The sequence below is a fragment of the Phascolarctos cinereus genome, unplaced genomic scaffold, assembly GCF_003287225.1.
Source record: "Phascolarctos cinereus isolate Bilbo 61053 unplaced genomic scaffold, phaCin_HiC Scaffold_726;HRSCAF=1367, whole genome shotgun sequence".
NCBI lineage: Eukaryota > Metazoa > Chordata > Mammalia > Diprotodontia > Phascolarctidae > Phascolarctos > Phascolarctos cinereus.
The window spans coordinates 41,480,182-41,506,334 of NW_027556098.1; the positions used below are offsets into that span (position 1 = coordinate 41,480,182).

The window sequence follows — 26,153 nt, forward strand, 5'->3', positions numbered from 1 at the left end:
AAATTCTTGCTTTTTTGGACTGACCTCGTGTATAATAAATTTTGTTCCAGTCTCTCATTTTAATTTTATGTGTCTGTGTTCGTTAAATGTTTCTTACAAACAAAAGAACGTGGAGTTTTGTTTTCTTATATGTTCTGCCACTCTCATATTTTATTGGATTCTTTATCACATCTAAAGTTGAGAGTTCTCTTTGTTTTCTTCATATCTCATTATTTTTCCTTTTGTTAGGTTTTTTAAAAATTCTCTTTCTTTTTAAGTTAATACTTTCTCCTTATGATTAGTTTTACTTAAACTATATTGATTTAAATCTATTCAGGATCTATTCTTCAAACTACTTCCTGTATGCCCCAGTACCACTTCTCCCATTTGTCAACCTTTTCCCTAGTTTAAAGGTTCTACTTAAATAGTTGATTTATTTTTCTTTCTTTTGTTTATCATGTCTATATTTCTTCCCTTGTGTTTTTCTTTCTCTTTTACCTCTTAGCTATATGGTTAATTCAAAATCTCTCCCCTTCTCCTCCACTCTCCTTCAACTTTTTATATTTGCTAGTTTTTTTCTGCTTTTTTCTAAAAAGCTTTTTCTTTAGTTTGCTCTTGACATGAATTCTTTTCAAGTCAAGTTAACAAACACTTACTAAGGGCCTACTATGTGCTGGGCAATGTACTATCAAGTAGGGAAAGGTAAAAGGAAGAAAAGAAAAAAAAAGACCAGTCAATACTCTCAAGGAGTTCAGTCTAATGAAAGACAACATACAAACAATTATGCAAAACAAGATGTATACAAGATAAATTAGGGAAATTTTCAGAGGGAAAGGATTAGCATCAAGGGAAATCAGGAAAGACATTTTGTGGAAGATGGAATTCGAACTAGAACTTAAAAGAAGTCAGGGAACCTAGAAGATAAAGCAGAGAAGACATGGAGGACAGTCAGTGAAAATGTCTGGAGTCAGAAGATGAAGTATATTAATGAAATATCTGTAAGTAAGCTGAAGTCACTGGATCTTAGAGTATGTGGAGTGGGGTACAACATGAAAAACTAGAAAGATAGGAATGGGATAGATCTATTGAATAGGAGGGTGACATGGCTATACTTGATATTTAGGAAGATCAATTTGACATCAGGGTGGAAGATGGACTGGAAAAAGGCTATTGCAATAATCCAGGTGAGGTGAGGAGGACCTATACTAAGGTAGTGACAGTGTGAGGAGAGAAGGTAGTATTTACAAGAGATGTTCCAAAAGTAGAATTAACAGGACTTGGCAACCAATTGGGTATCGGTGAGTGAAAGTGTCTGAGGAGTTGATGATGACACCCAAGTTGTGAGCCTGGGTAACTGGAAGATGTAGTGCCCTTTACAGTAGTAGGAAAATGCAGAAGAGTAAATGTCATGGGGGTGGGGGGAAGAGAGAGAGATAATGAGGTAAATTTTGGACATGTTGAGATTAAGATGTCTCTGAGTTATCAAGCTCAATATATCCAAAAATCAGTTAGATCTGAGACAAGAAGTCATGGTATAGCAAGATATGTAAATTTGAGATTGAAGATGATTACTGAATCCATGAGAGCTGATGGGATCAACAAATAAAATAACATAGAAGAAGAGAAGAGGGCCCAGAATAGATACTTACATGATATGTGGATCTGACTTGGATGAGTATCCAGCCAAAGGGACTAAGAAGCAGCAGTCAGACAAGTTGGAGGAGGAATAGGAGAAAGGAGTGTCATGAAAACCTAGAGAAAAAGGAGTATTAAGGAGAGAACAGTGATCCCCGGTGTCAAAGGCTACAGAGAGATCAAGAAGGATGAGGACTGAGAAAAGGTTATTATATTTGGAACTTGAAAGATCATTGATAACCCTAGAGAAAACATTTTCACTTGAATAATGAGGTCAAACCAGACAGCAGAGAGTAAAATGATAGTGAGTGGACAGGAAGTGGAGAGACCAATTATAGGTGAGCTTCTCAACGAATTTAGTCACAGAACAGAGAAGAGATATTGGATGAAAACTTGAAGTGATGTGATCAAGTGAGGATTTTTTGGAAAATGGTGGAGACATGGACATGTTTGTAGGCAGTAGACAATCAACCAGTAAGCAGGGAGAGACTGAATATTGTGAGAAAATAAGACTGATTCGATGGGAAATCTACTAAAGAATGCCAGATGGAATTGAGACCACTTGTGCATGTACAGGAGTTTGCAAGGAGAAAGGAAACCTCTTCGTGAAATGGGTTGAAGAAGTGGTGGAAGGCATTTGAGTTATGTGAGATGAAGAGAAGAGAATGAGTTGAAACTCTCAGTGTAAGGCCTCAGCTGAGAAGGAAGTAGGGGGAAGGGAAGGCATGGGAGATTAGAAAATAGAGGGAAAGGCTTGAAAAGGTTGCTATGGTATTGGGATAGTGAATCAGTTAGGGATGTGTAAAAAGATTGATTAATACAATGAGGGCCCAGATGAGATCATATAATATATACTTGTGGTGAACCTAGTCATTATGGTTTTGTGATTTTTTTCCACGTCTGCTCAGCAGCACAAGGAATAGGTGTAAAGGCATAGATTATGGGAGTAGTCTAGGCTGAATCTTGACAGGGTAGGATTGGTAAAAGGATAAGGTGGCAATATAGTATTGAACTGGTTCACTAATGGGTCAAGATGGGAAAAAAAGGAAAGTATAGCCAGTGTAAGGGAGATGACTTGGGAAAGAACAGAATGGTGAAGAGATTGGACATCACAATCAGTTTATCAATCAATAAGCATTTATTAAGTGCATACCATGTCCTAGGTATTGTGCTAGGTCATGGGAATACAAAGAAAAGTGAAAGAGTCCCTTACCCTGAGGAGCTCACAATCTAAGGGGGATATAATATACAACCAACTATGTACAGATGAGTTATACACAGAATAAATAAGACATAATCCATAGAGGGAAGATACAAAAATTAAGAGGGGTTGGAAAAGGCTTCCTGAAAGGTGGGGTTTTAGTTGGAACTTGAAAAAGGCCAAAGAAGCCATGAAGCAGAGATGAAGAGGAAGAGGAATGGGAAACAGTCAGCAAAGATGCTGAGAACCGAGATGGAGCTTCTGGTACAAAGAGCAGCAAGGAGGCCAGTGTCACTGGATCTCTGTAATACTGGCTTGTTAACTTTGTAACATATAAGGAGGGCTATTATAAAAGACTTGAATGCTATACAGAAGATTTTACATTTAATTGTGGAGGTGACAGAGAAGCACTAGAGTTTATTGAAGAGGGTGGTGACATGGTTGGAACTGTACTTTAGAAAAAAACACTTTGCTGCTTGAACAGAGGATTGACTAGAAGTGTGAGATACATGTTACAGGCAAATTAGGGAAGTTCAGAGTTCATGAACATGAAAGTGGAACATTTGTAAGTGATCAGACTATTAAGGGTTTGATGTCTGTTGTAGCTATGGTGGGGTGAAGGGTTAGGTCATAGAAAATCAGTAAGTTGAAGAAATAGGGGTTAAGATGTTTGAGAGATTTTCAGTATGTAATATGCTGAAATCCTCCAGTATGAGGATGAGAGTCGCAGAGGAGAGAAAGATGGTGAGCCAGCACTAAAGTCACTGGGAAAAGCAGAATGTCCTGACCAGAGGCTGGTAGATAACAGCTACCAGAACTTGATTGGGTGGTAAATAAAGATGCAATGAGCCTCAAAGGAGGAGATCTGATTGAGAATAGAGGTAGAAGAAGAGCTTGGAAATGGTGATGAGTGAAGGGAGGAATAATTCAACTTTCCACCTAGACTGGCAAGCAAAAGTCCTACTAGTGTTGGAAAGGGTGGCCTGAGAAATTTGTCACCAGAAGAAAGCCAGGTTTCAGTGGGCACTAGAAGATGAGTGAGAAAACTAGAGCCAGAATGAGAGAGGAAAAGGAGTAAAGTTGAGGGGGATATGAGAATGGAGAGATAGCAGTGGAGGAGAGAATGAAGTTTAAATAATAATAGTTTAAAGTTCAACATCACTGGTATTAGAAAGCATGATGGGATGGGAGCTTTTAATCATTAAGGAATGAGTTCAGGTAGTATATCAAAATTTATAGATATTCAGCTTCAGGATGTGTATCTCTCAGGGCTTTAGGCAGCCATATGGAACTGGAAACCTGGAAATGGGAGGGAGGAGAGATACCCCCATGGGGAATCTCACTCAGGTGACTGGTGGAGGGAGTGAGATAGACTGGTGTGTCCTTCCTTATTGATTAATTGGCAAACTACTAATAAAACATTAAAACAACTCTGAGTTTCCAACTAATAACCATTATACAGGCAAAGTTGACAAACAAATGAAATGGATTTTTTTGAGAGCTTGTGCCTGAACACGTGAATTGATCCAACTATCCTTTGAAGTAATTTGTAATTATTCACTAAAAGTCACTAAATTGTTCATATCTTTTGATTCGGTGATACTTCTACTAAGCATATACCCCCAAAAATATCAAATAGAGAGGACCAATATGCACAAAAAATTTTATAGCAACACTTTTGTTGTAACAAAATACTGGAATCAAAGTTTGTACCCATTAATTGGGGGATAGCTGAGCAAATTATGGTATGTGAATATAATAGTATATTACTACACCTTCAGAAATCATGAATGGGATAGAGTAAGGGAAACCTAGGAGAACATCTATGGAGTAGTGAAACAAACAGAAACAGAACATAGTAAACATTCTGAAAAACTAGATCTATGATCATTGCAATGACCATGTTTAATTTCAGAAGACTAATATGATCAATACTTGGACTTGTGGTTTCATGGTGTGTCATGGCAGCGCCATCTCAAAGAATTCAGAATCAGAATGCCTCTAATCCAAGCGTAGGCATTTATTGAGGATTGAAGTCTCTCAGAAGCAGGCTAGGTTCCAAGAGGAACCAGAAGCTTAGTAAGACAACACAGGCAAATTTATAGTATATAGGTGGTGACTACACAACAGAAATTGTGAATATTAAAAAGTCAGGAGAGGTTTGTTAAGGGATTAGGTAATAGGAAAGGGGTCTCTTCTATGGTTTGGTGGTCAAACATCCTGGTCATACTGCTTTCTGATTGGCTAGCTATTGTGGTCCTGTCTGGTCAAGCTGGGTAGTTAGGTATTGTGGTCCTGTCTTGGGCTAAATGGATGATGTGATTGTGATTGAGTACAAGGACACACTTGTTCAAATATGTGAATTGGATTTGGGGGCAGTGGCTGTATTGAGTCTGGGGCCTGTGGTGTGGTTAAAGCCAGATTGTGTAGTTAAATAAGGACATGCCTGCTATTCAGTGGGGCCCAAAAGGAAGTTAGAATATTGGGGCTGGGGGCAGCTTTATTAGGATTCCATCAGACTTGTTTTCCTTGATTACTTGTTACAAGGGAAGTTTTTTAAATTTTTGTAGAATGAGAGAGGTCACAAGGAGGAGAAAATGTGAAAGTATCCCCAATGCCAAAAAGTAGGGAAAAAAATTGAAAGACCATCAAAGAAAAATTTTTTTAGATATACAGAAGAAAGCAGAAGGAAATTTATATTGGGGCACAGACAAGGAGAACAGTATCATAATTACTATGTTAAACTTAATATGTACTTAAATATATAAGTAGCAGAGTCAAGGAGTCACATGCTCATCTTTGTATAAGGAAACATTTACTTTATCGACTTTATAGTGATAAAAAGAACAACATTTTAAAGTCATCTAAACTCTCAACACCTTACTTCCCTTATAAGAAAAAAGGGGAATAATAATAATACTTTCACTGACTCCCTCACAATGTTGTTGTAAGGATAGTACTTGGCAAACATTAAAATGTTCTCTATCACATCATTATGATTACTATTTTCAAGGCAATGTTCTAGATGCCATGGATACAAAGACAAAAAAGGAGTCCCATGATATCAAAGAGTTTACACATTATTAAAATATCTTTGCCTTCTCCCAGTTGAAATATGAGCTACTTAAGAATAGAGACTGCCTCCTTGTGCTATTTGTATCTCCAGTGCTTAGTACAGTGCTTGGCAAATACTGAGCACTTACTTCATGCTGATTTTTGAAAGAAAGGTCAAGTTTTGTGATTTCTAGGGTTAGGCATAGAGGCTGGAACTATGAATTCATGAGTATAGTGAACTCCCCAATTAGAAACTCCCCTCTATCAATGCAGGTTGGCACCTTTCCTGGAAATTATGGTTTTAAATATTTCCCTAACACAATCATTTCTCGTAATATGTTTATATTTACTTATTTTTAAATTACATACATATACTAACATATCCATACACAAAAAATTGAAGATAGAAAAGATGAAGTAAAAGTGAAAATAATGGATTCTATAGTCACTAGGAAATCACTGCAGTTTATTGAGTAAGAGAATGACCTTGTCAGAAATTATCTTTAGGGAAATCACTCTGGCAATTGTGTGTAGAATGAATCAGAGTGAGGAGATATTTGAGGAAGGGAGAGCAATTAGGAGGCTACCTGAACCAGGAATGGTTATTGTGTGAGTAAGTAGATAAGAAAAGATGGGAGAGATGTAGAGGCAGAAACAAAATTTGGCAACTGATGGATGGAATGTGAAGGAGAGTGAAGAGTTGAGGATGACACCAAGATCATAAGCCTAGAAGGAATTAAGTGTCTCTGAAAATAATAGGGAAGTTTAGAAAAGAGGTGAGGGTAGGGAGGAAGATAATGATGATGCCACATAAGCCGTCTGTATCTTCTTAGCCTAGGCACCTAACTCCGTCCCAAGAGAAATAAAAATGAGAAGTGTAGGACTCTTACTTTTGGGTCACTGCCCCAGAATGTAAAGCCTTTCCTCTTAAGGACTGTATCCATAAGGCTGTGGGTGCCAGGTTTTGGTTGCTTGAGGTAGAAAGTGATGTACAGACCACTGGACACCCAGTGGTACTTTGAAACTGTCTTGAGGAACTGAAACCCATTTAACAAGAGTGGAGGTTTATTAGCTTAAAGAGCAGAGAGTGGGTGTGAAGTAGTGGAGTATAAAGGGATGAGGGTAGAAGTGGTTGTTTTGGCAATAAACCCTATAATTGGCTATCACAGGGACAATGGAATATGACCAATTTTCTCATTCTCTACTTTAATGACCACTTATCCCTTGAAGTCAGTCCATTGGTCCTCACTTTGTATAACCTCTGGCTTAGAGGTTATGTTTCTTGCCTAAGGACACATGACCAGAATGTGTCAAAGTCAGACTTTGAACACAGGTCCTCCAGCTCCAAGATCAGCTCTCTACGCTATCTTGATTTTCCTGTGATATTTACAATAAAATTTCATTCTCAGTGTTGTTAAATGCCAATACCTCTTAGAAATCAATAATCTTATAAATAATTTCTTTAAAAAGTAGAATAAACCTTCATTCTGTTGTGAGTTTTCTAGCACTTCACGAGAAGAAGCTAGATAATAATCTGTCAATGATGTTGTAAAGGGTATTCTTACATGGGATAAGGGTCTGCATTAGATGACTTCTAAAAAACCCTTTCCAAATGAAAGATTCTATGATTCTAGGTTGCTAAACTTAGGGAACAAAAGACTAAGGAGTCATTTAATGGCAATCTTTTTTTAAATATTAACTGTGAGTTTTTAATCTTCAACAAAAGCAAACATTTCAAGTTATAAAGAATAGGAAAGAAAAGAAAAGAAAAAAGAAAGAATGAAAGATAATAAAAGCTAAATTCATTAAATTCACTAAAATGTCAATTTCTGTCAAATAAGTTTAACACATACACATACACACACACACAAACACACATACCATGTTTACATGATGTGGCAACCAAGTCACAATTGTGTCCCCTCCACTTCTGTATTTTATTTTTATTTTTTAAACAAAGCATCTTTAAAATGCTATAAAAATGTAGGGATAACTAGGTGGCCTAATGGATAGAGCTCTGGGCCTGGATTCAAGAAGATCTGACTTATAATCTGGCCTTAGACATTAATACTAGCCATGTGTCATTTCACCATGTTTGCCTCAGTTTCCTCATCTTTAAAATAAGCTGGAGAAGGAAATGGCAAACCACTCCGGTATGTTTGCCAAGAAGACCCCAAAGGAGTTATGAAGAGTTAGATGTGACTAAAACAACTGAACAACATTTTTAAAATGGTTTCTTGAAGCATGTTTTTGTCATGTCTACCCATGCTACCCACTAACCTTCCTTCTCCTTCAAGTATAAGCCTTCCCTTATAACAAATACTATCTGTGTGGTCAAGCAGAGCAAATCAACACATACCACCTTAATTCAAGTTGGCATTAATTGTGACTATTCTTCCCCCAATTCTATCTTCTCACAAACTCTCCTCTTATCTCTCCACTTCACCTATTTTCCTGTTGATTGTAATGTATTTCCACATTAAACTCTATGTTAGCATAAACATACACAGACGCCTCTTCCATCTTCTTTCTCCCAGATCAAAGTGAGGTTATTTGGGGGATAACTCAGTAAACATTTAACTACTGGTTCTCAAAACAAAATGTACACACAACACACTTTTAAATTCAATCTTCATTATTAACATTTTCTCATCACCCTCTAAAGTCTATACAATCAACAGAATAATAAATCTGGCCCTGATTTGTGGCATTGATTGATTTCTGATATGTTAATGTTCACACTGAAAATTAAAAGTTCTCTCCAGTGAGTTTGAACTGACTAGTTTGCCCTCATGGATTTTTAATATACCCACTCTCACAACACCACCACATTTGTATATTTTTCTTCTGATGCTCCCCAGTTATGTAAAATAAGTTTTTTCCCCTTTTTCCTCATTTCTCATTAATATATTCCATTTCCCTCCCTTTTTTTACTTATTTAAATTAATAACAAAACAAAACAAAACACAAAACCCTGTCCAGGCCCTGGATCTTTTTTTTTTCTTTCTAACTCTTGAAGTCGAGAGGGTTTTAAAGGATATAAACAATCAATTATAATCCAACCCCTTCAAATTGTTCAGATATTTTTAAACTTTTGTAGACTTTTGTCTCTTGTCTCAAAGAATCTATTCAGCTCTGTATTTCACTTTACCTCTATAGATTTACATTCACTTTTCCAGGTTGTTATTCTTGTTTGTAAGGCTTTTTATTTTTAATTTTGTCATACTGTATTCTAAGTTGTTGCAACAAGTCTTTTGTGATCATGATTATAATTCCTTGGGACTCAATCTTTTTTTTTCCCTGGCTGTTAGCAATGGTTGTGTTGTTGTTGTTGTCATCATCATCATTGTCATCCAGAAAAGTCTGGGATTTTGGTTATGCCCTCTCTGGATACTTTCAGTTTAAGGTGTGTGTGTGTGTGTGTATGTGTGTGTGTTTATGTAAGTAGGTAAATAGTATATCCTTTCTATTTCTACTTTTCCTTTGGCTTTATTAATTTTGGACAATGTTATTTTACGTTTCTTGAAATACGGTATTCAGGGTTAAAAAAAAATTTGGTCATGGTTTTCAGAGTTTTTGTAATTCTTTTTTAATTAATTATTTCAATCTATATTCTTTTCCCTCCCAAAACCTCATTTACAAAATGTGTAGTCAAGCAAAACAAATTCCTCTATTGGTTATACCCAACACATCCACATATAAAATAAATACGTATATATGGATGCACTCTGAGGTCATTAAATTTCTTTCAAGAGGTAGGTAAAATGTTTTATCATGTATCCATCTTGAGTTTAATAATTCTTATATCATCTTTACTCTTTATGTTTCCCAGTTCAGTTCTTTTTATGTGGTAGATATTTCAAGTATCCTTCTAATTTTTCAGGCTTTTGACTTTGTTCCAATATTTTTTTGTTGCCTCATTGAATCATTGAGTTCTGTTTGTCCTATTTTGTTTTTCAAGGTTTCAAATACTTGACTAAGGCTGATTTTTTTTTTTGCTCTAAGATTTTTATTCTTTCTGTTCAAATTTTATTTTATAATCTCTTCTTTGGACTCTCCATTTCTTCTATCCACTCTAAGACTCTTTGTGAGCAATTCTTTTTTTTTCTGAAGTTCTACTTGTAATTGTTTTGGAGTTATTTCCTTCCTTTAAGAATTTATTTTTTAATTATTTTAACTAATAATGTTTATTATCTGAGAAATTTTTCCCCTTTTTATTTTTGTCTGTAGATTATGGCTTTCTGCCAATACCAAGATCTGCCATCTCATGCACTTTTGGTTGGGGTTGCTATGTCCAGATGCTATTTTTCAATGTAGTCTGGAAGTGGCTTCACTGTAGTCCTTGAATGGGGCCCAGGCTATTTTCTTCAAAGTCCTGGACTGGGATTACAACATTGTCCTGGGACAGAGAGTTGGTGCCAATCTCAGTGCACTGATACACTTTGCAACATCCATCCTGGGACATCTCCCAACTCAGGTCACATTTGACATTCACCGTTTCCTTGTGCTGTAGCTGGAGGTCAGCAGCTTTAGGCTTTAGCTCTGGAATGGCTTAACTTGAGATTGTACTACCTTTTACCTAATCTCCTAGGGTATTCCTAGATTCCAAATGTCACTAGCTTCAGTCAAAAACCACTTAATCCCCAGAGCTGCTTCTTGTGTAGTCCTTTATGGGTTAGAGGAGTTTAGTGATTTTATTTTTGTTTCTGTAAATAGCTCTTTTCTTACATTGTCAGTATTTGTTCTTGAAGAGGTATGGGTTTAGCTAGAACCTTTAATATTACCATTTTAGCCGGAAGTTTACTTAATAATTTCAGCTATTCTGGAATAGTCTACAATTGGTAGTCAGCAGCTATGTTTGATCATAGACAAGAGGAAAAAGGTAATAGGTATATTAAAACAGGAAGAGAATAGATGTCATTGTTTTGCTGTTAATAACACTGGTGATTTCTCAAAGTGCTTTCATACTTTTCATATTTAGTTTAACCCTAAATTTATCACTGTGAAGTGTTATTCTCACTTTTATGGATGGAGAAACTGAGTCATATGTAGATATGTTTCTTGTTCCTAGATAACCACCGAGTTAAAAGAAGATCTGAGGGTAGATCTCAAATTATTATATTTTTTTTTTATAGAACTGATCATACTCATAGGCAGAAGTAGGCCATCACCTGTAATCCAGAAGTGTCAAACTATCTGCTCACATCTTGCAGTGGCCAGGAAAATTACTGAATGCAGTTCAAGCCAGATTAAAATGTAATTGGAAAATGTTTAACAAAACCAACCAAAAATGTACTATACATACATAATTAAAATTTGTGGTTTTCTAAGCAAGCTCTACAGGCAGCTAGGTGGTGCGGTGGATAGAATGCCGGGCCTGGAGTCAGGAACACTTATCTTCCTGAATTCAAACCTGGTCCCAGACACTTACCATCTGTGTGACCCTAGGCAAGTCACTTAACCCTGTTTTGCCTCAGTTTCCTCATCTGTAAAATGATATGGAGAAGGAAATGGCAAACCACTACAGTATCTTTGCCAAGAAAATCTCGAGTCAGACACAACTGAAAAATGACTGAACAACAGTAACAACAAAGTAAATACATGGCTGCAGGGATCTGTTTCTATTTGAGTTTGACAGTACAGCTGTAATATGTCTTGAGAAGGGTTATAGAAAGAGATTTCACCCCCAATATCTGCCCATTTGCCTGCTGAAGTACCTGAAAATCTATTATAAGATGGTCATTCCTTTGATGAAGCATTGCGTTAGAAACAAAAACTATTTTATTTATATGTTTGTGTTGCTTAGTATCAGACTGCCTTCTATCCTAATAACTAACTGAGATCCTGGCCCTGAGTGAAAAATTTTGATGGGGAAGGGGAAAAGGACAAATTGTGGAGCATGGGAAATTGTTTAAGGAGGATAGACCTAGGTAACATACCACAATGAGCAGTTGGTGAAAACTCTTTAGTGATTACAAAGGAGGTAGAAATCTAGTATTTAAAGATAATTTCAGAACAATCTGATTTAGAAGAGTGGGCTGGATTAGATAATATTCCAGTCATAAATCTGATCACCCATCCCTCAGTATTCTAGTGGGAAATTTAATTCTTGAATGCCTGAAACCAAGTTTTTGAAGTTTCCTATTATAATTGGATCTTTCTTAGATCCATTCATATGTTTTGAGAGCAATACCTGATAGGTCCTTTGTCTAGAAGAAAAAAAGCAAAACCTACCACTGTTATCCTAAAATTTTCTGATTGGACTACAATGTGCTTAAAACAAAGAAAGTAGGAATGGTTCTGCACAAGCTCAGAGACTTTTCAATCTAATATACATAGGTAATGATGAAAAGTTGGGGATGTTTAAATGTGAAGCCACTAAAACAAAGTATGACCAAAGTAACTAATACTGATATGTCCAATATGTAGTTGACAAGCACAAATTAGAATCACCCAATTAACCTAGAAGCAGGAACATAGTCTGATCTTCCAGAAAATTGTCCTGCTGTGAAGACAGATCAAAGTTAAGATCAGCATTTCCAATGTGGCTATGGGTGTCAGCTTCTTATTATTCCTATTCCTGCTAATTCTAGTAGGGTGGGAGAAGAGGAGGAACTGTAAAGCTTGTGAGTCACTTTAACCATAGATTTCAGCAAAAACTGGACAATTATCTGGAACTTACACACTTTGATACAACAAGAGAGTTCTACACTGATTTTGTGACCAAGGAAACTCATATAACCTCTCAGTACCTCAGGCAACTTGAAGACTATAAGTTATAGAAAAGTTCAACAAAGATTATATTTCAATTTCAGCAACCCATTCCTCCCAAAATAAATCTTTTCTCATCTTTAACTACTTAAGGATTAAAGAGCAAGGAAGCTATTAAGTAAACCTGTAAATCTGAGAACCAGGACTCCATAGTGAGTTGTGGTAAAAATGACATATTATCCTGTAGCTATTGCTCCTCTGAGTGGGTTGAGGGTCTTCTCTAATAATTCTAGACAACCCTCTAAAGATAATTCCATTTACAGCAGTAAATGTATTGTGAGGACTCTATAACTAGCATCACAGAATTCTTGATGTGGGAGTGACCTTGGAGATTATCTCTGCAATGGTGGACTGCCCACTGAGCCTAGTCTTTATGAGAATGTGCAGAGTGCCTCTGATGCAATTCCTCAAGTGAAAGAGTCTGGGAAACCTGTTTCTGGAAGAGTTATGCTGACACATAATGGAAGTGCCTTGTAGAGACTTTGGAGCATGCACAGACGTTCCGTAACTGGTTCCAGTCCATTTGTCACATGATGAAGAAGAGCTTCTTTGATTGACTAAGACTGCAGAACCAGAACTGAGTATGTGGGGGGGGTGGAGATGGAGATGGAAGGTGGTATGGACAATCAAAATGCACTAGTTGGCTTTGTCCCTTATTTTCAGTTTCTTTCCTTATGCTTTGACTTCTCCTGGTCTGTCAGTGTTCTGGTAAGAAGAGAGATAATGCTATAAGGCTACCTGTAGACCTCAGTTCTTTCCCTTGGTATTGTTCTTTCATGATAGGTGAAGGAGATTAATCTGGAAGCTCTGACTTTTTGAGGTTTGAAAAGTAAGAACAAACCAGCAGAGTTCCAGGAGTCTGAGGGTCAAGTCCATGCTGGGTTTTGTAGTCATCCCTGCATTAATGCATTAAGGAGTGAGAAGTGACCTTCACAATGGTAGGTGAGATCAGGACTCTTCTGTCAATGGTGCTAATGCTGCATTTGGATGTGAACTTGGTGGGTCTAAACTGAGTGAAATCTGAGCCTACTCATCCTTAAGCCAACTTTTGTATGCAGTGAGTCCCAGGAAGTTCACCTCCAAATGCAGCATTAGAATCACTGTCAGCCCTTTTCTCATCTACCATCCTGAAAGTCATTCCTCACTTCTTAAGGCATTGATGCTAGACTGGCTTCAAAACCCAGAGTAGGTTTGACTCCTTGGCTTTTGGACTTCAGGTAGCTCCCTCTGCTGACTTTTCAAAACTCTAAAGGTCATAGCTTCCAGATTAATCTACTTCATTTTAAATGTAAAAGCAAACACTGAGAAAAAGAACTGAGATCCCTATTCACAGGCCACATGTCAACCTCAGATAGGGAGAAACTGCTCCCCGTCCAAGGCCAACATCTGGCATTACAGCATTGTCTCTCCTCTCTTACCAGAATGCAGACTGGAAGATGTCAAACCACAAGGAGGGCAGCTGAAGAGAAAGGGACAAGGACAACTAGTGCCTTTTGATTGCCCCCCCTTCCCCAGTTCTGACTCTATAACTGCAGCCAAAGAGGCTCTTCTTCATTATGTGGTAAGTGGACTTAAACCAGTTACAGAATGTACATAAACACTCCAAAATCTCCTCAAGGCACTTTCATTACATATATCCATGGCTCTCCTGGAAGTGAGCTCCCTAGCCTCTTCCTCATGGAGAAATGCATCAGTGGCACTCTGTGTATGTTCATAAACACTGGGCTCAGTAGCCAATTCTCTGCAATATCAAGTTGACCCTTCTCAGGTTATCAATGAGAAAAGAGGCTCAGATAAATCATGAGATATTTCCAAGGTCTCACAGGATAGTTTCTGCCAATTCAGTTAGGTAGATCAGACATAAAATAAAAATAAGATCCAGTACCCATCCCTGATCTTCATTCTAGGAAAATGATATGGCACATACACAAGTATATCAAAGTGCAAACAAAGAACTATTTGAAGTCAAAGAGGTAAGGCATGTTACTGACAGGAGACATCAGTGAAGATTTTCTAGAAGAATTGGCATCTGATTTGGGCTTTAAAGGATTGATAGGAATTCAACAGTTTGGATATGGCAGACATTCCTAATGGTCTTTCCATTGCATCATCATACAGTGTCATGGTGAGGGCTGGCGGTTGTAAAAAGGAGTTAGGGTGGTTTAGCTCTCCCCATGACCCTTATCTGAGAATACCTCAACTAATCCATTAATGAGTAAAAATGAAGAGCAAAAGAGGAAGGAAGGTAAAGAGAGGTAAAGAACAATGAGAGGAAGGCATTTGTATTCATTGACTGGAAAATAATGCAGTCAACAGAAGACTTAAAATACTACCACTCCTCCAGAACTACTTCAAATCTGGATATTGTAATAAACTATACTAACACCACATATTTATTATGTGAACAGTAAACAAAATATGGTTGCAAATGCCTACTCTATCCAGAATTACATTCTGAGGATCAGTGATCCTTATCTTCTTTAGTAATAGTAAACTCTTTGAGGGCAGAGGCTGTTTCATGTTTGTCTTTGTGTCTCCAGTAACAAACTGTCCTGACCACAGTAGGCACTTAGTAATAATTAATTTAATTAACTAATGGATTCATTAGATTCAATGAAATGATACTTAAGTGGAATAATGAAAAGAGCTGTCATTTGTATAATGATTTCTATAACTATTTAAGGTTTGCAAAGCACTTTACATACATCATCTGATTTTATCCTCACAACAATACTAGTAGGTAGGTGCTATTACTTTCCTTTACAGATGATAAAACTGAGGCAAAGAGAGTGTAAGTGACTTGCCCAGTATCCCACAACTAGGCAGCTGTCTGAGGCTAAAATTGAACTCAGATCTTCCTAACTCTAAGTCCAATGCTCTATTTACTTCCCTCACTATGTGCCTGAGAACTGAAAGTTAATTAGACAGGGAAATTTTGTTTTGCTTTGTTTTGTTTTCCTCTTAGTAGATACTTCATTTTGGCTCTTCTTCAACTGGGGAAAGAAGGTTTTCAAAGATTCAGCAGAAGCAAGATTTTTTTCTTTTTTTGTACTCTAATTCTTTTTAACATTCTGGATAATTTTTCAATGCTTATTTGGGGATTTAAAAAAAGTATTTGTTTGTTTGTTTGCCCATTTACTTACATATTTGTTTGTTTTACTCTCCTTGCTTCAGTTTCCCTGACTTCTATTTCTTCACCATTATTACTAAAATTCATCATGTACTGTGTTCCTTCAAACATTCCTCCCTGAATACAGTGAAATTGGAAGCCCTTCATTTGCTAAAGCATGATCCATGGGTGCGGTATTGTTTCTTTGCTGACATCTGACTTTACCTAATAACTTAAAATATTTACCACTTGAGAATTCACTTTGATATATAATAAAAATCATTTATGAATATTTTAAAGTCAGGGAAAAAACTCAAGTCTCTATCTCTTCTTTTTTGAAAAAAAAAAACCCAAACCTAAAAGACTCCTGGGATTCTGCTCAGAGAACCAAAGATGTTTCCCCTCAGCTGAACTCGGCCACCATCATTGATATCCATCCTTCCTCCACCTACAGCATCCGCATGTATGCCAAAAACCGAATTGGCAAGAGTGAAGCCAGCAATGAGCTCACCATTACAGCTGATGAAGCAGGTACAGTCTGGCTTTTTTCTTGTTTAAAAATCAAAACAGCATTGCAGCTATTTCTGTGGGCTTGAAAATTCCATTTACCTAATATCTGTGTCTTTTCATGAATGAGCTAACCTGTTTGGAAAATAAGTTTTCATATCATAACTATATCTTTACAAGTGTACTTTTTGGTGCCTTTCATGAGTGCATATTTCTGTATCTATAAAAGACAGACAATATTCTCATTCTTCTGACTGATTAGCTGCATTCATATATTTGGATACTAATTTCAAAAGGAGATTTTTTAAAAAATTGTTACATTGTTGTTGTCATTTATTTGTTGTTATTTAGTTGTTTTCAGTCATGTCTGACTCTTTGTGACCCCATTTGGGGTTTTCTTGGCAAAGATACTGGAGTGATTTACCATTTCCTTCTCCAGCTCATTTTACAGATGAGGAAATTGAAGAAAATAGGGTTAAGTGACTTGCCCGGATCACACAGCTAAGTGTCTGAGGTCAGAATTGAATTCATCTTCCTGACTGTAGGCCCAGCATTCTATCTACTGCACCACTTAGCTGCACAGGCCATTTATTCTGAACCAACAACATTTTTTTCTTTTTAAAATTATTTATACAAAGATTTATCTCTTTCCCATTGTTCCCTTAATTGAAAAAAGAATAAAATGGAAAAAAAAACATAGTTTAACAAAATAAATCCACAATTTCCAAAAATATATGTCTCATTCTACATTTTTAAGTCCATCACTTATCTGGCAGGAGGTATGTTTTATTTTCAGTCCTCTGGATTTATCATTTATCATTTTATTGGTCAGAGTTTTAAAGTTATTCAAGTTTATTTTTCTCTATAGTGTTGGTGATGTATAAATTGTTTTATTACTTCTGCTTACTTCATTCTATCAGATTTATAAAAGCAGGTTTTCTCTGTTTCTTCTAAAACCATACATTTCATAATTTATATGGCACAGTAATATCCATTAAATTCATATACCACAATTTGTTTAGCACTTCCCTAATAGGAGGACACCTCATTAGATTCCAGTTTTTGTCTTCCATGAAAAGAGCCACCATAAACATTTTTGTATATATAGGTCCTTCTCTTCTTTCTTTGACCACTTTTGTACCCCAAAGTAATGGTAAAACTGGATCAAAAAGAATATATTCACAATTTTGTAACATTGGGGGCATCATTTCACATTGTTTTGCAGAATTGATGGACTAATTCATACCTATACCTGCAGTAGTACCTATTCTCCCACAGCCCCTTCAACATTTGTCTTTTACAAATTTACAAACATTTACCTGTTTTGTCATCTTTATCAACCTAACGGGTCCAAGATGGAATCTCAGGACTGTTTTAAGTTGTGTTTCTCTAATTATTAGTTATTTTGGAGCATTTTCCACATGATAGTTGATAACTTGGATTTTGTTCTTTGAAAACCACCTACTACCTAGACACGATAGTGCATACCTATAAGTCCTGCTACTTGGGAGGTGGAGACTAGAACTTGAGCTCAGGAATTCTGAACTGCAGTATGCTAAGCTGATTCAGTGCACACCCTAAGTCTATGACAAATATGATGACCCCCTGAGAGCAAAGGGCAAACAGGGCAGGTCAATGCTCCCATGCTGCTAAAACAGTGGGATTGGGCCCAATGAGTGGCCCCTGTACTTCCAGTATGGGTAAGATATGGAGACTCAAGAGAGAGAGAGAGAGAGAGAGAGAGAGAGAGAGAGACAAAGCAAGAGAGACAGAGAGAACGAGAGGAAGGAAGGAAAGAAGGAAAGAAGGGAGGAAGGAAGGAAGGAAGGAAGGAAGGAAGGAAGGAAGGAAGGAAGGAAGAAAGGAAGGAAGGAAAAAGAAAAAAGAAAGATACCTTCATATCCTTTGACCATTTCTCTATGCCATTTGTTAATGGCAGTCTCATAAATTTGAATGTTGCTAACATATCTTGGGTATATGGCTTTGAACAGAGAAGTTTGTTATATTTTTTTCTTCCTATTACCTGTTTCACTTCTAATTTTTAATTGCACTGGTTTTGTTTATATAAAATCTTTTTAATGTTTACATACTACAAATTATCTGTGATTTCCTATGATCTTTTTTTATTGCTTCATTAGTCATCAACTCTTCCTCTGTGCATAGATCTGAAAGGTAATTTCTTCTTTCCTCCCCTGATTTGCTCATGGTATCATGCCCTGTATTCATTTGTCATTTATTTTTGACATATAATATGAAATGTTGGTCTATACCTAATTTATGCCAAACTTATTTGCATTTTTCCCTGCCATTTTTGTTCAACTGATACTTTAGCGTTAAATGATGTCTTTGCTGACCTCCTAATTTTGCAAATGAGAAAACTGACCCCATAATGGAAACATGTTTTGCCCAAGTTTATGCAGTTTTTAAGCAGTGGTGCTAGGAATAGAACCCATGTCTCCTGAAACCCTGTTAAGTGCTTCATTAATTACACCAAGCTATCTCCCACTTAGCTCACATATCCAAGACCAGGTATATTTTTTTCAGTACTAACAGAGTTCAAATGAAAGAATAAAATAAATTTTATTTTTCTATTTATTTTATTTTCCTATTGTTTCATTTAATTTTATGGAATCTCAATCAATCAGAGAATTCTCACTGCTTTTCCTATAGGTGACTGGTTAAAGTTCTTAATCAAGTGATAAGTAGGGTAATAGAAAGAATTGTGGTTGGTTAGGAGTAGGAAAAGGAAGCTTGGATAATTGTGAGTGGGACAGTTAGTTGTCTTGGTCTTTATAGAACCCATGAAACCATGAAAACGAGGTTAAAGGATAAAAGGTAAAAACAAAAAGAATGTATGTAATGTGTGCATATATTTAAATACTTGATTACAAAAAAAGTCTGGGTTTGGACCCTCTGTTCACTTTCTTTCCCCTATTATATGTGACCTTGACTTTTTTCATATGAATACTCAGCCTCCTTTTGCCCAAACTGCACAATGATCATTACAACACTTTGTTTTGTTTTGCCCTTTCTCATGTCCAAATGATTTTGTAAAGATTAATGAACTATGAATTTTTACAATTCTCTGAATTCCTTAGTGGTACCTTGATAGTGTGGATAGAGCACTGGAACCTGAGTCAGAAGACTTTTGTTTATATTCCTACCCTGATACCTACCAACTACATGGCTATGGGCTAAACACTTAATTTCTCTGAGCCACAATGTCTTCATCTACAAAACAGGGATAATGATACCTGTAGTACCTATCTCAGAATGATTCTGAGGCCCAAATGAGGTAATTCATATATAATTTATTGCAGACTTTAAAACAATTATTATAGGTGCCAGATAAATAAATGTCCATCTGTCACATGTATTTGATAAATTTGAAGCTGATTATTGATCTCCAATTGATCTTCAATTTGAGCAAAATCCCCGTTACTTCAGCATAATCATAATTTTAAAATAATAAGTTTTAGGGGGACATTATCCAGTAACAATGAAAGACTTTGCAATTACAATTTTTAAAAATCATAGCTCATGCCACCTTCCCACCAGCCTCAGACGTTTTCTATAAGGTGACTAAATTTGTGCTTCATTTTGCTATGGGCCATGGCTGCTGGAACTGGCTATTACTTAATGATGATAATGCTTTAATTTTCCTTTCTGTTTGGCCTCAGCTTCAGATGGCAGTTGCCATGGCAATGTCTCTTATTCCAGGCAGGAGGGCAGGTGAATAACCTTTCTGTTCTATGTCTGATCATTTACACACCACGTCATTGTTAGACTGTTGCCAGATTGCTGATTCACATTCATTAGCTCTACCTGGAAGTGCCTTTTGATTTGAAGATCAACACTTGCTGGCCTCAGTGTTATACAATCGATCTTTTACATTCAACTTCCACTCATTTTACTTATGAAGTTGAAAGCATGAGTAAAACTCTTTTAAAACAAATACACATTCACACAATCCTGCTTTTGCTTTGGTAGATGGGTTTTCTCAAATGAAATTAAATGCCAGTCAATTAATGTTTATTAAACACTATACTTAGTGCCAAGAATTCAAAGAAAGACAAAAAAAATAGTCTCTGCCCTCAAGAAAAGCTCATATTCTAATGGTAAGACCATATGTAAATAACAATGTGTATACAAGATATTTAGAATGTAAGTTGAAGGTGAACAATCTCAGAGAAATGGTACTAACAATAGGGTGGGCCAGGAGAGGCCTCCACAGAAGGTAAAATTTGAACTGAACCTTGGAGAAATCCAGAGTACCACAAGGAAGACGTAAGAAAAGGAAGCATTTCAGGTCTGGAGAACAGACAATGAAAAAGTAGAGAATGGAGACAGAATGTCATTTTCAGATCACAGAGGAAGTGAAGGAGAGTAAAGTATATGCCTAGAAAGGTAGGAATTCATGAAATTGCAAAGGGCTTTAACTGAAGATGAAATATCTTATATATAATCCTGAATGTAATGGAGCCACTGAAGTCTATTGAGTTAGGAATGCAAGCATATGGTAGCTATGTGAGTACATATGTGGGCGATATTATGAAGGTAGAAATTACAAGACTTGACAATAGATTAGATATAAAGGATAAATGTTGGGTCGGTGTTATGATGACATTGAGATCGAAAGCCTGGGTGACTAGAAGGATAGTGGTGCCTTTGACAGCAATAGGAAAGTTTAGAAAGTGGGAAGGTTTTGGAGAAAAGGTAATGAGTTTGGATTTGGGGATACATCAAATTTAATATTTCCAAAAGGCAATTGGTGACTGCTTCCTGCCTGGAGGTCAGGAAAAAAGATTGGAAATGTAACCAAAAAAATCTGCAATGAAGAAAAACTGAGGCACAAAGATTCTGAGCATGATAATTTATTAGCAAGCTTAAAAGATGCCAATAAGTGAGATTCCCAAAGCACCTCAGGGGCCAGACAAAGCAGTCTTTTTTACAGTTGGTAAAGGTATAGGGTGGGCTTACATTTAGCATAATCATTCTGACTTGCTTGCAAAAGGAAGTTTCCAAAGTCCACTGTTAAGGGGGGAACACAAAGTCTAGACTGGAGAGTCTGGAACGTCCTGTGTCAGTGACCACATTTACCAGACCAGTCTGGTACTAGGCTTATGGCCAGGCAAAACATCTTATGAGCACATCAACTCAATAAGTTCAGGCTGTAGCCCAAAGAAATGATGAAGTTAACTCTTATAAAGAAGTCACAGCATCTTTTAAACTTCATGTTATGCAGTCAAACTGTCTAAAAGATTTCAAAAAACTGTCACATCTTAGTAGATCTTAGTAGAGAGGATAATTAAACTCACAAATGCGGATGTGATTACCAAGTGAAATGGTATAGCAAGTGAAGAAAAAAGAGACAAAGATAGAACTTGGGAGACACTCACGGTTAGTGGACATGACCTAGATTAGTATCTAGCAAAGGAGATTGAGAAATATCATACACATGGAAGGAGAACCAAGAGAAAGCAGTACTATAAAAAAAAAAACTCAAAGAGAAAGTATCCAAGAAAAGAGGGTGGTCAACAGTATTAAATGCTACAAAGACATCAAGAGTAAGGATTGAGACAAAGTCATTAGACTGACAACAAAAACCAAAAAAAATTGGTAAATCTAAAGACAGTGAAAATGATTGGATCAAGTGAGAGTTCTTTTTTATTTAAGGATGAGAAAAATAGGCTTGTTTTTAGGCAGGAAAGATGTTAGCAGATAAGGAGAGACTGAAGATGAAAGAGAAAGCAACTGAGAGAGAAAGAGACAGAGAGATATGACAGAAGAACTGGGTCTATTGTAGACGGGGAAGAGTGATAGGGTCAAGGAAGCATGTCAATAAACTAGCCTTGATAAGGAGAAAGGCCACCTCTTCATGTGAGACAGTGGGGTAACACATTTGAGTGATGTGAGATGAGAAAGAAAGGAAAAGAAGGAGCTCTATGTAAATTATTTCATGTGTGTGTGTGTGTGTGTGTGTATGTGTGTGTGTGTGTGTGTGTTTGAAGTGAAAGTTAAGAAGATTCACCTCAGTGGGAAGGAGTGTTGTGGGAAGTTTGAGGAAGGATAAAAAATTTGGAATAGCCACTGTAGAATAGTAAATAAATTAGAAAGGTATAAAAGATTGCCTTGCCTCAGCGAAGACCCAGTTGAAAATCATGTAGCCTAAATTTGTGGGGCTTAGTGCAGCTTGCGATTTTTTTCAGCCCCTTTCGGAAGCATGCCATGGGATCAAAGGAGGCAGAAAAAGATTATGATCAGATAAAGGAATCCTGGCATTCACGAATATGATAGAGGAAAACTTGTGACAGCAAGATCAAAAGTATGGCCATCTCCATGCAGCTCATATGGAATGAAAGAGTAGGTTATAGGAACTGACTAGATTGAGGAACCGGAAAATGTTAGGGAATTTGAGAGAGCATCAATATGTATGTTGAAGTATGAGGGCAGGAGTTGTTATAGAGAGAAAGACTCTGGACCAGGCACTGAAGTAATTGAGGAAAGAAGTAGATTGTCCTGGGGATGTTTATATAATAGCCAATAGGCTCTGGATTGGGTGATAAATTTGAATAGCATGAACCTCAAGGGAAAAGAGTAAGGAAGGATCTGGAAATCACAGTAGGGAGAAAGAAGTATCCCAATTCCCCCACCAAGATCAGTAAGTCAGGGGGCATGAGTGACAGTATAATCTACACTGGAAAATACAACTGGGAATCAGTGTCATGAGGATGGAGCCAGCTCTCAGCGGGTAACAAAAGATGAAAGGACTGAAACAGGAAAAGTTTTAAGGAAAAAGCATGTTTGTTCATTGTGGAGCAGACATTCCCAAAAGCATAGTGTAAAAGGGTAGGTTAGATCTGGAGTGAGACTTGGGGGAGTGAGGAGAATTAAAATGGATGGGTTATAACAGACCTGCACAACCTGTAAACTTCTTCCTGCCAAGGATAGGTTAGACTACAGGCAGACTGAAGATGGTTGGTTACCAGGGGTCACATGACAAACAGGAGAATGCAGTGGAAACCCCACATTTTTCACTGGATGCCCAAAATCCTTTGGCCATATATAGTGCAGGCATGGGTTATGAGGAAGAAGGTAGTGAGAGATGGCACAAAGGCACAATGAGGTGTGTGCTTTGGAACTTGGGAGTTCAGAAATTAAAAAATTAATTGACCACATGAAAACAATAAATCACAAACAGTAAGAGAAATGAGAATTGAAATAGTTCTGAAATTTCATCTTGCTTCATGCAAATTGGTAAAGGTAAAAAATAAAATAAAAGAAAGATGAGACTCATCAACCTTCCTTTCCAATTATTCTTCATAGTTTGGAATAATTTTATTCTCATGAGTACGTAGAGAATAATGCTTAATGGATTTTCAATATTCCTTACCAGAATCTGTGATTAGCCTTACATTATATGACTTGCTTCTCCAATTTCAACTGCATCTTGAAAGTTACATTTTATCTAGTGTTTTGTGACCTCACTTGAGTATGGCTGACCCTTTCATAATTTTCATTACAAAGCTGCCCTGTGAGAGTAAAAGATCAATAATATCAGAAGAATATCATTGAAAAATGCTTTTTCCCCACATAGATGGTCAAAGAATGAAGGCTTGAGTAGAGAAGGACCCTGGTGTCATTTTGGTTTTTTGTTTGTTTGGTTTTTCCCAGTTACCAAGAGCATGGTAATTTCATTGTCATCTATAAGTACAGGTTTCAGTATATAGTTCATTGGGAAAAGGGTTCTAGGCTTGAAAATTTAGTTTAAGGGTAAAAAATGAAATGATATCTTAAGGAAAGAATTAATATTCTATTTTGATATTGGTGCTTATCAGAGATGAGTTACTGAGAATCAGAGGATAGCAAAGTTGGAATGGAGTGGAGGCTATCTAGCCCAACTACTACAACTCTGCTGCTGCTGCTGCTGCTGCTGCTGCTACTACTACTACTACTACTACTACTACTACTACTACAGCTAGCTAGCTAGCATTTGTATAGCACTTTAGGGTTTGCAAATCTCTTTATGCATATCTCACTTCATCCTCACATAATAACCCTGAGAGGTAAGTACTATTATTATCCCCTTTTTACAGATGAGAAAATGGAGGCTTGAGAGAGGTTAAATGACTTGCTCAGGGTCACACAGCTAGTAAATGAGGCAGAATTTGAATTCAGAGCTTCCTAACTCCAAGTCCATTAGTCTAGCCACTGTACCACATAGCTTCTAAATGAACCATTTACTCTATCATATAGCAAATCACTGTCTGGTATATGATAGGGTAAATTGCTTGCAAAAGTCACGCAATTTACATGAAGATGCCCAATGAAGGTAGACTTTTTTTTTATCACATGCATATTCCATTTCTGAGACTGAATTTTTAAGGCTTTTTTTTTTATAGGAAGTCTATAGCTGACTCTCCACAGTTTCTATCTATTGTTCCTTGTCTACCCACTTGGACTGAGAAAAATAAGTTAATGCATCTTGTCCCTAACAATCCTTATACATGAAGACAATTATCATGCTCTCCCTACTAAGCCTTCCCTTCTCCAGGTAAAACATTTCTATTTCCTTCAAAATGATACTCATATGACAGGCACTTCAGGCCATTCAGCATCCTGGGTTCACCATCTTTTCAATATAGTACACAGAACCGAGAATAATACACCAAATGTGGAGCTAACCAGAGGTCACTTTCCTTGTACTAAACATTTAACCTTACAATGCACCCTAAGATCAAATTAGTTTTATTTGTTTCCTATATGATATTGTTGAATCATACTAAACTTACAGTGCTCTGAGAAGGTGTGAATTTTTCCAAAGATCACCCCAGCTCACATCACCCCTATCTTTCTTTGTAAAACTATTTTTTTTTAATCTTAAATCTAAGACCTTACAATGTAGCATGCTAAGTAAGGTCTTTCTAGATCCTGTCAATCCATTACCTGTCTCCCAATTTTGTATAATATAAAATTTTAATAATCATTTTCCATTTCTAATTCTTATTCTACTTTTTCTTTTATCAAAGTCATTAACTAAAACATTAAACAGTACAAAACCAAACAGAAATCTCTGGGACATTCCATTATAGATCTTCTACAATATAACTTTCAAGACTTCTAGCTGCTATGTAGTAGTGTTTATCAAAGAAATAAACAGGGTAGGATACATTCTAGCAAGTAGAACCAGTCATTATAAATTTTGGTGTCTTCCCAAAATTCATTTTATTATTGCATTTAATATCAATATAGAGTAATTTTGAAAATTAGCCAAAAAATTTTATTGGATTTACGTAGTTCTGTAACTTAAAAGCTTACAAATAGGACTTGTGGCAACTGAATAAAATACAGGTTCCCTTTATTAGATCTTCAAGGCTGTTTTTTTAATATAAATTTATTTATTTTCAGTTTTCAACATTCACTCCCACAAGTTTTTGAATTCCAAATTTTCACCCCATCTCCCCCCCCCCCACCCCAAGATGGCATGCATTCTGAATATCCTTTCCCCTAGTCTGTCCTTTCTTCTATCTCTCTCCCCTTCTCTTATCCCCTTCCCCTTCCATTTTCCTGTAGGGCAGGATAGACTTCTATACCCCATTTCCTGTATTTCTTATTTCCCAGTAGCATGTGATAACATTTTTTTAAACATATGTTTTTAAAACTTTAGGTATCAAATTTTCTCTCTTCCTCCCTCCCAACCCACCCTCATTGAAAAGGCAAGCAACTCAATATAGGTTGTACATGTGCAGTTATGCAAAACACTTCCATAGTAGACATGTTGTGAAAAACTAACTCTATTTCCCTTAATCCTATCCTGCCCTCCCATTTATTCTATTCTTTCTTTTGACCCTGTCCCTCCTCAGAAGTATTTTTCTGATTACCCCTTTCCCAATCTGC

General features: G+C 36.7%; 1 protein-coding gene across 1 annotated transcript in view; it reads left to right on the forward strand.

The window, feature by feature from the left end:
* Nucleotides 1-26,153, forward strand: part of DSCAM (DS cell adhesion molecule) — a 933,525-nt gene that overhangs the window by 726,020 nt on the left and 181,352 nt on the right. The window contains exon 15 of the mRNA XM_078146483.1: nucleotides 16,113-16,280. Coding sequence (XP_078002609.1) covers nucleotides 16,113-16,280 — 168 coding nt within the window. The remainder of the gene's footprint in view (nucleotides 1-16,112; nucleotides 16,281-26,153) is intronic.